Genomic DNA, 17,602 nt, shown 5'->3' with positions numbered 1-17,602 from the left:
ATTCCAAAAATTTTAATCAATGAAATTAGTTTCTACTTTTTAGTCAACTCTTGTCTACCCTTCGTATTTTTTAATGAAGTTTTCCAAAAATTGGTAGAATATTATAACAATCTCTACAAAAAAAAAAAGAATTTTTTTAACAAAACATGAATTAAATATGATTTTTTATGTTTTTGGTGTTAAAAAATTCATGTTAAATATAATTCATGTTTTGTTAAAGAATTCTAATTATTTTTGGAAAATATTGTCATAATTTTCTACCCTTTTTTGAAATTTTTTATTAAAAAATATGATGATTAAACATGAGTTGATTAAAAAGTAAGGATTAATTTTATGGATGAAATTTTTTGGAGAAACCAAAAGTCTAAGAAATATTTTAGGGAGACTAAAATCAAATGTTTGTATATTTTGAGAATCCATTTATTTATTTAACCCTTTTATTAATGTATAGAGCATCCCAAAACGTAGGTAGCATCAAAATTATAAGACCGATTTATTTAATAAGGAAAAGACTTAACCAGAGGCAACATGAGTCGAGCGTGGTTGGTGAAATGGACAAAAATAATATATCATTCTCCACTTCCATCGTATTCTACTACTATACTATAGCACGTGTATCTTTATTTTAATATTGCATTAATTTTATATTAGTTTTAAAATTGTATTAAGGGAGATTAGTTACTTTAGTCCCTGAATAGGAATCGTCACTTTAGTCCCTGAATGCAGATAAATTGTAAATTAATCCCTGAATGCAGATAAATTGCAAATTAGTCCCTGAATGTAGACTTTGTTAGTCAATTTAGTCCCTGAATGTGGACTCTGTTAGTCACTTTAGTCCTTGAAATTGACTATCAGAGTCTACATTCAGGGACTGTTTTGCAATTTCTCTGCATTCAGGGATTAAAGTGACTACTCATTTCTCATTCAGGAACTAAAGTGACTAATTCCTCTTGTATTAATTAACATGTCGGCACTTTCTTGAATAGATAGGTACCTTCATCTTGGCATATAAGTTGTATAGATAGATAGATACATTCATCTAGTCATTCTTCTATAGCTCCTAGTTTGACCACAATAATGGAGCTACACAATATTTTCTCTAATATCACCTTCATGGCCTCCTTTCTCTTCCTTTTGGTGCTACTCAAAATAGTTAAAAGATGGAGTTGTAACAATTCCACTATTAACTTACCGCCTGCACCATGGACATTGCCCCTCATAGGAAACATACATCAAATTATCACTGCCTCACTTCCCCATCACCGTTTCAAAATTTTGGCAGATAAATATGGGCCCCTAATGCTCCTAAAACTAGGAGAGGTACCACACCTAATAGTTAGTTCACCAACAATGGCCAAAGAGATTATGAAAACACATGACCTTACCTTTTGTGATAGGCCTAACCTTCTTTTGTCCACAATACTTACTTACAATGCTTCTGATATTGTATTCTCTACATATGGAGAACACTGGAAGCAACTGCGAAAGATATGCGTTGAACAACTTTTAAGTGTAAAGCGTGTCCAATCATTTAGATCTGTAAGAGAAGAAGAAGTGTTAGATCTTGTTAAATCAATATTTGCAAGTGAAGGATGTGTTGTTAATCTCACTCAGAAGATTTCTTCTTTAACATATGGGATAGTGGCGCGAGCAGCTTTTGGGAAAAGGAACAAACACCAACAAGTGTTCAAATCAGCAATAGAGGAAATAGTGAGTTTGTTGGGAGGATTTTGTATTGTTGATTTGTATCCTTCTATCAAAATACTTAAAAGGGTAAGTCAGGTGAAGACCAAAATGGAAAAACTTCATAAGAAAATTGATATGATATTGCAAGATATCATAGATGGTCACAGAAGTGGACAAAACAAAGCACGCAAGGATGAAGATCTAGTTGATGCTCTTATCAAGATTCAACAAGAAACTGAAAGTGATTACCCACAAAACTCATTGACTGATGACAATATAAAATCAATCATCCAGGTTAGTCTTTTTTTTTTTTTGTGGTGGCCGGGTTTGAACCCCAGACCTTGCATATTTTTATGCGTTGTCCATACCAACTGAGCTAAGCTCACGAGAACTCATCCAAGTTAGTCTACTAGCAAACATCCATATCACAATTTAATGACTAGTTTATATATTTACCAAGGTTTCAAAAAACGGACCTTTACCTGGATTGCGGCCGTTACAAATCGGTATCGGCAGCCACCGTGACCGTTTTTGGACCTTTTCACGTTGAGAACAAAAATCACAGCAAAATCGCCGTTAGGCGTTACGGAACGCCGTTACGGCAGCGAAACGCCGTTACGGACTCCGTTCAGACTTGAAAATTCAGTCAAAACTTTTTTCTCACTTTTCTCTTTATACAAACATTCACTGTGAAATATAAGCTTAGATTCATGATCAGCGTGAAAATCCAAGCAAAATGGTATTTTAGTTTGTGAGATTTGGTGAAGAATTGATATTTTAATTTTTGAAGTGATAATGATGTTGTTGTTGGTGTTTTACGTGAACTAGAGGAAGAAGAAGGAGTTGACCTCCTTGAAGGTGAGGAAAACACAAGAAGGGGTGGTTGAATTGTGTTTTGAAAAATTATTCGTTTCTCCTAAAACTGAACACACTTGATCAGAAGCTAAGTGAGACAACTTCTGAAGTGATTATCAGAATCTAAATGCAGTGGAATGAAACAGAGAGAGAGAGAAGAAGAACGACACAAAGTAATTATACTGGTTCCTTCCACAATCCGGAAGTAGTCCAGTCCCCCTTGCACTTCCAAGGAGATTTCACTAAGAGTAATATCTGATTACAATTGCTCAAGCACACAAGCAAGAGACTTCCTTTGCTCAAGCACACAAGCAAGAGACTTCCTTTGCTCAAGAACACAATCAAGAGACTTCCTGCTCAAGCACAACTGCAAGAGACTTCTAACTAAACAAAATTACACAGAAAATTGTTTAAGGTTGAACACTTGATATATAATCAGAGGTGCTCACAATACAAATCAGATCCAGACTCAATGGACTTAAGAATTTCTAAGATATGACTTTGAGACACAGAAATTCTAAGTGAATGCAGAACAATTTCAGCAGAGGTTTGGCACTTGTAAAAATGTTGAGAGTCAGTTGTTCAGCATTGCCAAATCTTTAGGTCTTCACTCCTTTATATAGAGGTGTGAAAGAGAAGTTGTGAAATTGCCAGCACATCAAAGAGCCGTTGTTGAAGCTTGATCTTTCACCTTTGATCTTTTGCCTGATATGGTTGTTGTCCTATGAAGAACCAATTTGAAATCCATTCCTTATCCAAAGGAACATCTATGCAGGCGAAGCCGTATTCTGGAGCTGTTTTCTTTACTTGTAGCGTGGACACAAAACAGAGTAGTGGAGAACGTGGTTGTACAATTCGTACAAATGTCAACGCTTTCGTCCAAATTGCAAGCACATGCCTTCAAACACTTTTGAAATGACCGTTGCAAAATTCCACTAATCCTTTGTTGTGTTTTCGAATCGAATAGACAGCTTTTGCAGTGATGATTCTTCAATCCTTGAATCTTCGCAAATCCAGTTGATCTTCAGCTTCTGGTGAAATGGCTTCTGATGAGGCAGCTTCTGCAGCTTCTGATGATGCAGCTTCTGATGATATGGCTTCTGGACCTCTTGTCTTCAGGAGCACTATTCTTCAGAAGCGACTTAACTTCAGGAGCGCTTTTTCTCTTCAGTAGCAAGTTGCCTTCAGGAGCGTCCAAGCTTCAAATTTTGTTGTTTCCTTTGCTCTTTATTTGCTCATTCAGAACCAATGATGATGTAACTATTTTAATTATGGTCCTATACACTTGAACAAATATTAGCTAGTCCAATTTACAATTTTTAATACCTTGTTATCATCAAAACTCTTTAAGGTTCATTGTTAAACTCATTTTGTTCCAACAATCTCCCCCTTTTTGATGATGACAAACAAAAGTATTTAAAAATTGATCAATTGTTGTTAATCTAATTAACAAGTTGACTTTGGGGTCCTGAGGTTTGTAAGCTCAGAATCTGAGGTTTGTAAGCTCTAACTCCCCCTGAGTCTGATAGTCTTTAAGGTGAGGTTTGTAAGCTCCCCCTAAGTTCTATCCAGGTTAATTAAATTCAATTTACGCATAATAAAATTATCAGAGTTAAAAAAAAATTGAATCATTGAAAGAATTAACTTATAGATTAGAAGAATGGTTCAATTAATTTTACTTGATTTTTGATACTCCTTCTTTCGTTCATAGCTTATACCAATAAGGTAAAAAAAAATGATAGAAGTTTTTCAAAAAGTTTCAAATATCATTAATGGGGCTCAGAGCCTTTAAATACTTGTCACATATACTCCCCCTTTTGTCATTATCAAAAAAAATTGAAATAAAAGAAAATAAGCATAAGAGACAAAAAGATGTGAGAAAAACTCAAACATGAAGAGAGTATAATAAGTAAATAACTAGAATATTCAGGCAATCAGAGACAGAATCAGTTACGCATTCAGAAGCAATAAACATTAAAGCAAGACAGTTTCAGAAGCAGAGACTAAGAACTTAAAACAAACAACAAACAAAAGAAAACACTAAGGTGTGCAACTAAGGGTTGGTTTGTTGTTGTTTCTTCATCTTCTCCATTTCTTCAATTTTCTTCTGCAACTGTTCTTCAAGATATTGTTGCCTCTGGAGAAGAGCATGTTCCCTTTCTCTAGCCTCTTGCTGCTGTTTTGCCATCTGTTGCCTCAGAAGCTTAAACATCCTTGCGTCTCTGGTCAAGTAGTCCATTTCTGAGAAGAATGGCTTGTTTGCCAGGAGCAGTGTAGGACTTCTAACTCTGAGACTTTGCTTCAGATTTTCCATCAGCCTTCTAGCTGAAGCTTGCTTGATTCTGATGCACTTAGCCTTTATATCCTCAATTAACATCGCAGCTCTGTTCTGAAGTGATGTCCATGCTTCTTCATATGCATTGGTGAGATCAATTGTCCTTCTTTGATCCACCAGACCATGCATTTTAGAATGAATCTTGAGTAGCTCATTGTCAATACGTTCAGATTCCAGGATGTCCAGGGGTGGTTGTTCAAGGGTTTCCAGGTCAGAATCATTAAGAGTATTATCTTGAACAAGGATGGATTCTGGAATTGTGAGTTGTTCAGCTTGGGTTGAGGTTGATGGTTGGTCAGGATCAATGTCCATGGGAGTGTGTTGGTGAGAGGATTCTTCTGGTTATTGGTTAAGTGGGGAGTTGGTTTCAGTTTCAGTTGGTGGTTGTTGTGGTGAAGTTGATATTTGATTGTTGAGTTGGGGGTCAATGTTAACAGTTGGTGATTGAGGTTGTGGAGGTGATGTGGGTTTGTGTGATTCAGGTGGTTGTTGATGGGGGCTTTCTGAAACAACATTTTCAGAAGCAGCTGCTTCTGGAGTTGTTTCAGAGGCTTTCTCTGAGTTAGGTTCAACATCTTCTGGAGGTAACTCACCTGAATAGTGAAGTGCAAGATTTTCTAAGACAGAAGTGTCTTCTGTAGGTTCAGGTGCGGGTGGTGAAGAGGATGAGATGGGGGTAGAGGTAACTGGAATCTAAATTACCTTGACTGAAGAGCCAACTACTGACATGGTAGCATCTGATGCTTTTAGAACAGCTTCTGATGTTCCAACTTTCTTCAAAGCTTGAACGGCCACTTCCTTGACTTCTACAGATTTATCCTTAGTTATGATAGGTTCTGATCTGCCTTTACTTCTTTTGATGGGAATAGAAGCAGCAACAACTTTCTGTCTCTTTCCTTTATACTTTGTAGCATCAGATTCTGAAGCATCAGCTTCTGAAGTTCTAAGATTTTCGTTCTGACCCATCTGTCCTTGCTCTACATTATCAGCACCAGCAAATTCCTTCAAAGCTTTTTCTTCTCGCCAATTTGCTAGATAATCATCAGAACGTTCCTTAGCCATCCTCTTCATGGCTGGATTCACTTCAACCATAGAGCTTTTCATATCAAGAGGAGCCTTCTTCCTTTTCAGCTTTGGCTCAGCCTCTTCTCTCTCTAGCTCATCCAGAGCTTCCTCCAACCTTTCTTTATGGAAAACAGTTTCAGATTTCCCTCTCTTCCTTTTAGCAACCTTCTGTTGCTTGCCCTTATCAGTAGCAGTTACTGATGCAGTAGTTCCCTTGAATTTCTTTCCTTTTCCAAGAGCAGCTTCCTCCTGAGGGCTAGCATCTTCCTCCAGGACGTACTCAGCTACTGATTTGGCTAAGATTTCAGGATTGCTTTCCTTAAAGATGGAAGGAAAGTCCCTGATAATCTCAGTTTCTTCTGTGGTCAACTCCAACCACTTTTCATCTTGAGGGGCGTTCTTGAACTGACCCATGGAATGCAAGGTTTTGCTACAGATAGTCTTCTTAGCAGTGGAAACCTTAAAGCATTCATCAGAAGCATCCCTTGTCTTTCTCAAGAAGTCCAGCACTCTTCCTTGATGAAAGATCTCAGACAATAATCTTCCATAAGGCACTTGCTTCCTTCCTCTGATAATGCTTTCATTTATAGCCCAGCAGAGATGATCCATTACATATCTTGGGAAGTTTATCTTTTCCAGAATAGCCATGAAGTTAATTGCTAGCTTCTGTTGGTTGTTGGGTTGATCAGACCCTCCTGCTCTTTGAAAGAAGCAATCATTACTGAATTTCACCAACATCCTGTTGTGAATCTCCATTTCAGAAGGCTTGGCATCTTTCTTCCCACCCAGAAGAGTGTTGTAGTAACCTTGTAGCAGGACATCTTCCTTCTTGACTATTTCTTGGAATCTTCCCTCTGCATTCATTCTACAAGCTTTAGCTATAACATCTTCAGTGATGGTTATAGGAATGCCCATCACTTCAGACCTTATTTCTAAGCTACCAAATGAGGTAGGATTCATATCCATGGTCATTTTCCCCTTCTTTGACCCAGCTTGTTTGCTTACGACTTTTGCAGACTTTTCATTGTTCACCTCAGCCCTTAACCAAAAATCCTTGACCAAGTTCACATACGTTGGCCCATTTAGCATCTTGAAATACTCAGACAGCTTCTGAGTTTCTATCAATCCTTCCATTTTCACTTCGTACTTCTTAAGTGAAGCAAAGTCCACCGGTGATTCTATTTGGATGATTAAGGATTTCCATGGAATATCCATAGTCTTCTCTTTGTAGATGGACCCAGATTCTGGTGCGCTTTGCATGTTTGAGGTAGATTCTGAAACTTTTGAGCTTGATGATGCCATTTGATGATGTTTGAAGAAGATTTGAAGAAGATGAAGATTTTAGGGTTCTAGGATTGAGAGAATGCGCTTACTTCGCACTAACAGGTTTGAGAGCAAATGTGTTTGTTGTGAGTGAGTAGTGTGTGAATTGACAAAGTGTTAAAAGTAAAACGATTGCAATTCAAAAGAGACAAACAAACATAACATTAATGACAAAATTGGGGGCGCGTGAAAAGTACTTTCAAAGCTATTAAATCATCATTGCTCTTTTAGTTATACACCAATACAAACAGGCCACGTCAGAAGTTCTCAGAGTAACTACCAAGTTAGTGGGCCAGAAGTTACCTTAAAAAGTAACTCCCAACGTTTCCACTAATTCAACTATTCAGAAGCAAAAAATCCAGCTTCGGACTTCAGATGCTGACGTCATCATCAGAAGCGAGTTTTCCTCAGAATCTCAATAAAGAGCTTCTGATGGACTACTGCTTCTGAACTAACTTCAGAACCTAAAATCCTATTCAGGAGCAAGCAAACTTTAATCAGACACGTAGTGCATGTTCAAATTTTTCTTTATAAAATCAAATCTTTCAACAGTTAAAGGCTTAGTAAATATATCATCCCATTGATTTTCAGTGTCAATGAATTGTATATCTAAAATTCCTTTTTGAACATAGTCTCTGATAAAATGGTGTTTGATTTCAATATGCTTAGCTCTTGAATGCAAAATTGGATTTTTAGACAAACAAATAGTAGCAGTATTATCACAATAAATGGGAATACTGTTAGCAATTATCTGATAGTCTTCCAACTGATGTTTCATCCAAAGTAGTTGTGTACAACAACTTGCAGCTGAAATGTATTCTGCTTCTGCTGTAGACATAGCAATAGTTGTTTGTCTTTTGCTAGCCCAGGATATAAGATTATCTCCCAGAAATTGACAATTGCCACTGGTTGACTTTCTTTCAATCCTATCAGCAGCATAATCAGCATCACAGAATCCAATTAGCTTATAATCTAAGGATTTCCTGTAAAGGAGTCCAAGATTTGTTCCTTTCAAATACCTGAAGATTCTCTTGACGGCATTCATATGAGATTCTCTAGGATCTGATTGGAATCTTGCACACAAGCATACACTGAATAAAATATCTGGCCTAGATGCAGTAAGGTATAACAAAGAACCAATCATGCCTGTATACAGCTTCTGATTAACTTTAGCTCCTTCATCTTCTTTGCTTAAGGTGCACGTAGGGTGCATTGGAGTGTTCATCACTTTACAATCTTCAAGCTTGAACTTCTTCAGAAGCTCCTTTGTGTACTTTGATTGATGAATATAGACTCCATCTTTGCATTGATTAATTTGAATGCCCAGGAAGAACTTCAGCTCTCCCATCATGCTCGTTTCAAATTCATCCTGCATTAACTTAGAAAATTCCTTGCAAAGAGATGCATTAGTAGAACCAAATATTATATCATCAACATATATTTGCACAACAAGAATATCTTTCCCAAGGGTTCTTCTGAAGAGTGTTGTATCAACCTGTCCTGTTTTAAAATTATTTTTGATTAAGAAATTACTTAGTCTATCATACTGTTAGCCAATATATTTTACTAGCTGTAATAAATGTGGTCAAAGTATAGTTGACCTAGATTTAAAGAAGATTCGAACAGAGTGTTGTATTGAAAGCAAAGATAGGTTCGAAGATGGTAGAAGACTTCGATAGAGCAATTTTCGAAGGTGGTTATCAACAGTTATTCTTTAAGTCAATTTGTATTTTAAGTTTGTTTTCAAATAAGCAAAACTGTCGACTTGTGGCAGTTGTAGTTTGAATTTCAAAGAAGTGTAGTTATTTCTAGACTTAGTATAAATAGTAGTTTTTCATAGGAAAAACGGGTCACAATTCCATCATACAAACTTACACTCAAAGTATCCGTATGGAAGCGAGAAACGAGTCACAAGTTGCAATGTATGAATCTGTGTACCAACTTTCATTTAATCAATACAATTTACCCTTTTTTCTTTAAGTGTTCTTGCACTTTACTTTATTAAGTTCGATTGAGTTCAAGTGGATTGAATTCGATTGTTTTTATCGTATTTCTTATATTTTCGACACCAAAAACACAGAATTTCTAACAACAAGAACAAACACAATATGTCCTAAGATTTACTGGTTGATCTTGCAAGTTACCATTTGTAAACCAGCGGTTGTTTGCGAAAATCCAACGTAAACAAATTGGCACGCCCAGTGGGACTGTTTGTGCTTTTTGTTTATAGTTTTTGTTAGAATTTCTTTTAATTCTGGTTTGTTTTGTTGTGTATGCAATTAAGAAACAAGAAATTGCTTCTTAATATGACACGCGCTAACAACCAAAAGAAAACAAATCCAACATCTTCAAATGAAGATGTGGATCAAGTGACGGTTGAAGATGATGTTCCATCCCCAGGGAATGTTAGAACATCACAGGCTGTTCCAACTAGTAATACAGCCACTCAAACATCGTCTCAGGCCATGCCTTCGATGGCCACAGTAATTTCTCAAGCCATGCCTTCGATGGCTACCCAAACTTCCCATGATTATCCAAATAATACTTCTATTCAAGGAGTTTGGGATCATAGATCAATGCCATATGGTATGCCATCATCATTGATGCAAGGCTTACAAACTAGTGGTAATATGTTTTCAGAAAATTTAAATGTTTCATTACCACAACTTTTTGGTCCTGGGGTATCTACAACATATAGAAGTCCCCAACAAAATTTAACCAACGCTTCTATGGCTGCCATTAGGCAAACTATGGAAGAAACTAATCATGATATGGTTAATATGATGACCCAACAAATTGGTACTGTCATAAATCCTTTAATTCGAAACACCAACACTAGTTATCAAAGGTTGTCTGATCAAATGGAAAGAATTGCCAATTTCTTTGGCGCTCCACCAATCCAAAATACCCAATTGCCTCAAAATCGAAATTTGAGGGCAATTGAAATAATTGCTGATGAACCAGTGGTTCGAAATCATGAAAATATTGTCCAACCACAAGTAGTACAACCACAAGTTCAGGCAGAACCTGAAAGACAACCCATTTTGGTTAATAGAAACCAAGATGCCGATCAAGTGGTTTTACAAGCCCGTCGAAACAATTTCGGTGGTCAGAATAATATAGCGGGTATTGTCGAGGCTTTGTTAGCCCAAAATGGTTTTAATATGGGTTTACATAGACCAAATTTTGTGTCTCCTTTGTCTGAGTATGTTTTAGACGCTGAATTGCCTAGAAATTGGAAAATTCCAAAGTTTACCAAATTTGCTGGAGAAACTAATGAATCTACTGTCGAACACATTGCTAGGTTTCTCATGGAAGCAGGAAATATTGCAGAAAATGAAAATTTGAGAATGAAATATTTCCCAAGTTCTTTGACAAAAAATGCTTTTACTTGGTTTACAACTTTACCTCCTCATTCAATTTATAGTTGGAACCAATTAGAAAAAGCCTTTCATGAACAATTTTACATGGGTCAATCTAAGATTAGTTTGAAAGAATTGGTCAGTGTTCGACGTAAAAGTCATGAGTCAATCGATGATTATCTCAATAGGTTTCGTCTCCTTAAGGCTAGATGTTTTACTTCTGTTCCAGAACATGAATTGGTGGAAATGGCTGCTGGTGGCCTCGATTATTCTGTTCGAAAGAAATTAGATACCCAGTACTTAAGAGACATGGCCCAATTGGCAGACAGAGTTCGACAAGTTGAAAGACTTAAAGCTGAAAAAGCTAGAACTCATAACAAATTTCCTAAAAAGGAAAAAATTGCCTATATAGAAACAGGAGATAGTGAACCTGAATTCGATTGGGGTTTAGATATCGTTGAAGACAATGATATAAACCTAGCAGAATTAAAAGATGGACCTCCATATGCTTGTAAAATGTTGAGGTCATCCAATGGAAAAAATCCTGAAGATCCCAAGAGTGACAAATATCCTTCTAAAACTTATACTTTTGATATTACTAAAAGTGAAGAAATTTTTGATCTTTTAGTTAATGATGGCGTAATATTAGTGCCACCTAATATGAAGTTGCCTCCTTTGGAACAAAGGAAGAAAAGAGGATTTTGTAAATTCCATGGTTTTTTAGGTCATAACCTATCTCGATGTACTCGTTTCAGGGATTCTGTACAAAAAGCTCTTGATGAAGGGAGGCTGAAATTTGGAGAGAAACCAAAACAGCAAGTGGATAGAGATCCTATGAAAAAGGCAGAGTCCATGTTTGCTAATGTTTCTGCCAATGTGGCAGAATCCATGTTTGCTGGTATTTCTATCAATATGGTGGAAATTTCAGAGAATATTGATGCAGAAATGGTTATTAAGGACCATCAAATTGAAGAGCCAGTGGTTACTGAAGATCAATTGGCCAAGGAAATGGAGAAAGCATATCCAAAGGCTGAAGAAGATTTGGTTGATTTCTTAAACCGATGCAAAATATCTAACACCAATGCTATGCTTTGTCCTCGATGCAGTGCAGTGTTCGATAAAGAAGCTGCGAAATCTGTTGAAGGATATCAACCTCAAACAAAACGTAAAGGAGGGTGGTTCGAGAACCGTTCTAAATTTGGCTTTAACAAAAGAGGTGTTCCTTACAAGATGAAAACTTCAGAGAAGTATCAAGTGAAGAACCATAAGAAGACTTTTGTTCCTTCATCGAAGTCTCCTATTGATACTTGGGTTTTCTCTGGGGGCAAGAAAACTGGTCATTCTGCGCCTCCAGCACCACCAACAAAATGGGTAAAAAGAGCTGTCAAAGTTCCAGACCAACCAGAGAGTTCTAATCCTAACAAGTATGCTTACAAAAATAACTATAAAGGTAAGAATCCTATGACTAGAACTCAATGGCGCCGTTTTCAACGCCAGAAAAAGGAAGGAGTTTTGAAAGATGTCACTAATGGTGACAAAAGTAAGGGAAAACAACCAATAGTTTTCGAAATGGTTAAAAAACTAGCTACTGAAAGAATTTTCCCTCCATTATCTTCTGCTTTAAACATCCCCAAAGGGGATGATGATATTCTAACTTCTACTTTTTCAGATTCTGAACCAAGTCTTGACATTATATGTGTGGTTTCTGTACTACCAATTGAATATGCATATGATGTATCTTCGAAGGCCAATCATGATGATGAATGTGATTTCACTGAGGAAATGGCTCGTCATAGGCCTCTGTGTTATTATGTTATGAACAATGGCTGCATCGAAGATCAACATGCAGTGTTCGAGAAACCTGATGATAGCATGAAGCTTCATTTAAAGCCTTTGTTTATTCAAGCTAAATTAAATGGTGTTGGAATTAACAAAGTGTTAGTAGATGGTGGTGCTACTGTTAATCTCCTACCACAATCTTTTCTAGGGAAACTTGGTATTTATGAATGTGATTTGAAACCACATAATGTAGTGCTCACTAATTATGAGGGATCTAATGGACAATCTCTTGGTGCTATCGAACTAGAATTGGTAGTAGGAAGCATAACCAGAGCAACTGTGTTTTTGGTAGTTCCTTCTAAAGCCAATTTCAATGCATTATTAGGAAGGGAATGGATCCATGCTGTAGGTGCAGTTCCTTCTACAATGCATCAAAGGATTGTGATTTGGAGGAAAGATGGTTTGGTAGAGAATATTGAGGCTGATCAGAGTTATTATTTCAAAGCTGAAGTTGATAATCAAGATATCAACAAAAAGAACTTTGACAAACAGCTTCAATTTATTGCACCATTCATGGAAAATGATGCATCAAGTTCTATGACTAAAGAAGAGAAATTCTTTGTAGAACTTGCACCAGAATGGGGTTTTCGTTGGAAAACTGCATTCGATGATGACTTCGTAGTGGTGAACAATGAAGATTGCCATGAGAAGATGCCTGTAAAGGAAACAGATTTGCTGAAGACAAGAAGTACTTCGTACAAGAGGGTTACTGATGACCAAGGATATTCAGCAAATAGAATCTCACCAACTGGGTGGGATATCAATAATTGATCAATGGTTGAGCCCAGCATATGGGAAAAGATTACGGCTTATGTAGCCGAGAAAAACTTCGATTTGGCTGAAACAGCCAAAGAAGAAGAGGTCTTCGATGCTTCAGTAGAAAATAATTCTGATGACCTCATTGATGATCAAAAATTAGACTGTATTTACGATGATGAACCTTTGGGTTTTGAAGAAGATCCAATGGGATCTACAATAAAAATGAAGGCCCAAGATCCTCTTGAAGAAGTGGATATAGGAGATGGTTCTGTAAAAAGACCAACATACATAAGTTCAAAGATTCCTAAGAGCTTCAAAGATCGAATTGTGGCGCTTTTGAAAAATTACAAGGATTGCTTTGCTTGGGATTATCATGAAATGCCTGGTTTGAGTAGAAAGGTTGTAGAGTTGCAATTGCCAATCAGGACAGACAAGAAACCAGTGAAGCAAATTCCAAGAAGGTTTGCACCAGTGATTCTACCAAAAATAAAAGAAGAGATCGAAAGACTCCTCAAATGTGGCTTCATCAGAACTGCAAGGTATGTTGAATGGTTAGCTAATGTAGTTCCTGTTAAAAAGAAAAATGGTAGTATAAGAGTTTGTATTGATTTTAGAGATTTAAATCTCGCCACTCCTAAAGATGAATATCCTATGCCAGTAGCAGAAATGTTGGTAGATTCTGCAGCAGGTTTCGAATATTTGAGTATGCTTGATGGTTATTCAGGTTATAATCAAATATTTATTGCTGAAGAAGATGTTTCTAAAACAGCATTTCGATGCCCAGGGGCATTAGGATGTTATGAGTGGATAGTAATGCCATTTGGTCTTAAAAATGCTGGTGCTACATATCAAAGAGCAATGAATTCAATGTTTCATGATTTTATTGAAGATTTTATGCAAATTTACATTGATGATATTGTTGTGAAATCATCTTCTGAAGACAAACACTTAGAACATTTACGTTTATCATTCGAAAGGATGAGACAATATGGATTAAAAATGAATCCATTAAAATGTGCGTTTGGTGTTTGTGCAGGTGATTTTTTAGGATTTGTTGTCCATAAAAAGGGCATCGAAATCAATCAAAATAAGACTAAAGCTATAATGGAGACTAAAGCACCCTCTACCAAAAAAGAGTTGCAGTCTTTATTAGGCAAAATAAATTTCCTCAGAAGATTTATATCTAATCTAAGTGGCAGAGCACAAGCATTCTCGTCATTACTTCGATTAAAGAAAGAGGAAATTTTTAGATGGGAGCCTGAGCACCAAAAGGCATTTGAAGACATAAAGTCATATTTATCTAATCCTCCTATTCTTTCACCTTTGTTGAAAAACAAAAAGATGAAGTTATATATAGCATCATCTGAAAGTACTATAGGGAGTATGTTAGCACAAGAGGATGAAAATGGTGTAGAAAGAGCCATTTATTATCTTAGTAGAGTTTTAAGTGATGTTGAAACAAGATATCATCCTAGTGAAAAATTATGTCTTTGTTTGTATTTCTCATGTATGAAACTTAAGCATTATATAAAGCCTTTTGATGTTTATGTTTATTCCCATTTCGATATTATTAAGCACATGTTATCTAAACCTATTCTGCATAGTAGAGTTGGTAAATGGGCTTTGGCACTCACAGAATATTCTTTAACTTATCAATCTTTAAAAACTGTGAAAGGCCAAATAGTGGCTGATTTTATTGCTGATCATTCCATTGAAGAACCTGTGACTGGGGGCATCGAAGCATTTCCATGGACATTATATTTCGACGGGTCTAGTCATAAAAATGGTTCTGGAATAGGTATAGTTATTGTTTCACCAACAAATGAAGTAACCAAATATAAATTTCGAATTAGCCAATATTGTTCGAATAATGAGGCAGAATATGAAGCCTTAATAAATGGTTTAGAGATTTTGCTCGAACTGGGGGCAAAATGTTTAATTATTAGAGGTGATTCTGAATTAGTAATAAAGCAAATAACAAAAGAATATAAATGCCTCAAAGAAACTTTGATAATGTATTACACTATAGTTAATGCATTACTTAAACATTTTGTTCAAATTGAAGTTCAACATGTTCCTAGAGCAGAAAATCAAGAAGCTAATGATTTAGCTCAATTAGCTTCTGGATACAAACTTTCGAAGGAACAAGAGCAAGAGGTTATTGAAATTAAAACAAAGCGTAATTCGATAGACATTGTGCCTAACAAATTGTTAAGACCAAAACTTGGGGGCATGGAAGCATCTCAAGGATACCTTCAGAGTACAAAATTTTCTGAAATTTTGGTCATTAACAATTTGGATGATAATGATTGGCGAAAACCCATAGTCAATTTTTTGGAAAATCCAGATGGCACAACTTGTAGAAAAGTCAAATATAGAGCCTTGAGTTATGTGATAATAGGCAATGAATTATTTAAAAAGACTCCAGAAGGAGTTTTACTTAAATGCCTTAGTGAAGCAGAAGCATATTTGGCTGTATCGAATACTCATAGTGGTGCTTGTGGTACACATCAAGCAGGCCATAAAATAAAATGGCTTTTGTTTCGACAAGGTGTTTATTGGCCAACCATGTTAAAAGATTGCATAAATTTTGCTAAAGGTTGTAAAGAATGTCAAGAACATGCTGGAATTCAAAAAGTACCAGCTAGTGAATTACATTCAATAGTGAAACCTTGGCCATTCAGAGGATGGGCTTTAGATGTAATTGGGGAAATCAAACCTAAGTCATCCAAAGGCTACAAATATATTTTGGTTGGAATAGATTATTTCACTAAATGGATAGAAGCTGTTCCACTAAAAGATGTTACTCAAGATGAAGTTATAAACTTCATTCAAAAATTTATTATTTATAGATTTGGCATACCAGAAACTATTACTACAGATCAAGGATCTGTATTTACTGGTCGAAAGATGGTAAAATTTGCTGAAGAAATAGGATATAAATTGTTGACTTCAACACCATATTATGCTCAGGCAAATGGTCAAGTAGAAGCAGCAAATAAAAACTTGATTACTATAATCAAAAGAAAAGCTAGCCAAAAGAAAAAACCCAAAGAATGGCATGAGTTTCTTTATGAAGCTTTATGGGCAGTTCGAACTTCTCCTAAAGAATCTATAAATACTACTCCTTTTCGATTAACATTTGGCCATGATGCTGTATTGCCAACAGAAATCTTACTTCAATCTACTCGAATTCAAAGACAAATCGAAATTCCAACAAATCAATATTTGGATATGATGTTGGATGAATTAGTAGATATTGATGAAGAAAGATTAATGGCTTTAGAAGTGCTTACAAAGCAAAAAGAAAGAATAGCAAAAGCCTATAACAAAAGAGTTAAATCGAAATTATTCTTGCAAGGGGACTTAGTTTGGAAAGTTATCTTGCCTATGGATAAAAAGGATCGATGTTTAGGAAAATGGTCTCCTAGTTGGGAAGGACCATGGAAAATTCTAAGAGTTTTTTCGAATAATGCGTATGAGATCGAAGAACTACAAGAAGATCAGAGAATTCTACGCATAAACGGTAAATATTTGAAAAAATATAAACCGATGTTACAAGAAATTAAAATTACACAAGAGTAATTTGATTCGAAATAAAAACTTGGCATTAATTTAAAAATGCCAACTGATGGGCAGGTTACATCGAAATGCTTAAAATGGAAAAACCATTACAAAAGAAAACATAAAGTACTTAAAGACTAAAAAGCATTTAAAGATGGTTTTCACCATTCAGTTACAATCCCAAAACGATCGAGAAACCAGCGAATTTCCGTATCGAGACGACACCTGAAGCAAGCATTGACCAAGTAGTATTCATGATCTGGCCCAGGTAGAAGTGCATACCAGCCTCCAATTCTCCCATCTCCTGCACAGTTGTGGTAGTTGTTGCAAAAACGACGCCTAGTAAGCCAAATAGGCATGGGCCTATTCCACCAAGGACAGCGAAATCGATAAGTTGAAGTCCCTCCCAAAATGTCGCTTCGAAATTCTGCCAATCGATGTGTCCATGCAAGATCTTCGAAGTCTTCGAGGATGTTTTCTGGCATAGGCATGGAGAGCGCATTGATGAGAAGACGGTAGTACCTTGCACTCAGAGAGCCAGTGGCGTTGATAGCAACAGTGAGGAGGCGTTTCATTTCTTCAATGTTTGGATTAGCATCCAACATGTGTTGAGTGCTTCGAAGAATACAGAACATGGCGTTGCCATGATTCCAGAGTCTAAGTTTAAAAGCAAACTTAGAATGAGCCACCATAGCATTGTTGTACCATTCATTGGGGTCGTAGAGGAAGTAGAGGACATCATTTCCAAAAGCCCTAGAAACTTCAGAATCCTCACTGACACGCCAATGCCTGCTACTGGTATGGCGAAAGGCGA

At 36.4% G+C, this 17,602-nt stretch overlaps 1 protein-coding gene across 1 annotated transcript in view; it reads left to right on the top strand.

Moving 5' to 3' along the window:
• The first annotated feature begins 1,045 nt into the window (after window positions 1–1,045).
• LOC146929768 (cytochrome P450 71D10-like) overlaps window positions 1,046–17,602 on the top strand; it is a 28,468-nt gene continuing 11,911 nt past the window's right edge. The window contains exon 1 of the mRNA XM_085701522.1: window positions 1,046–1,980. Within this exon, the coding sequence (XP_085557648.1) occupies window positions 1,078–1,980 (903 nt within the window). The 5' untranslated portion in view covers window positions 1,046–1,077. The remainder of the gene's footprint in view (window positions 1,981–17,602) is intronic.

The sequence above is a fragment of the Medicago sativa genome, chromosome 4 (assembly GCF_051527215.1).
Source record: "Medicago sativa cultivar Bolivia chromosome 4, Bolivia_mono, whole genome shotgun sequence".
Classification (NCBI taxonomy): domain Eukaryota; kingdom Viridiplantae; phylum Streptophyta; class Magnoliopsida; order Fabales; family Fabaceae; genus Medicago; species Medicago sativa.
Note: the sequence above shows the minus strand (reverse complement) of the source record. Positions and strands in the feature narration are given on the sequence as shown.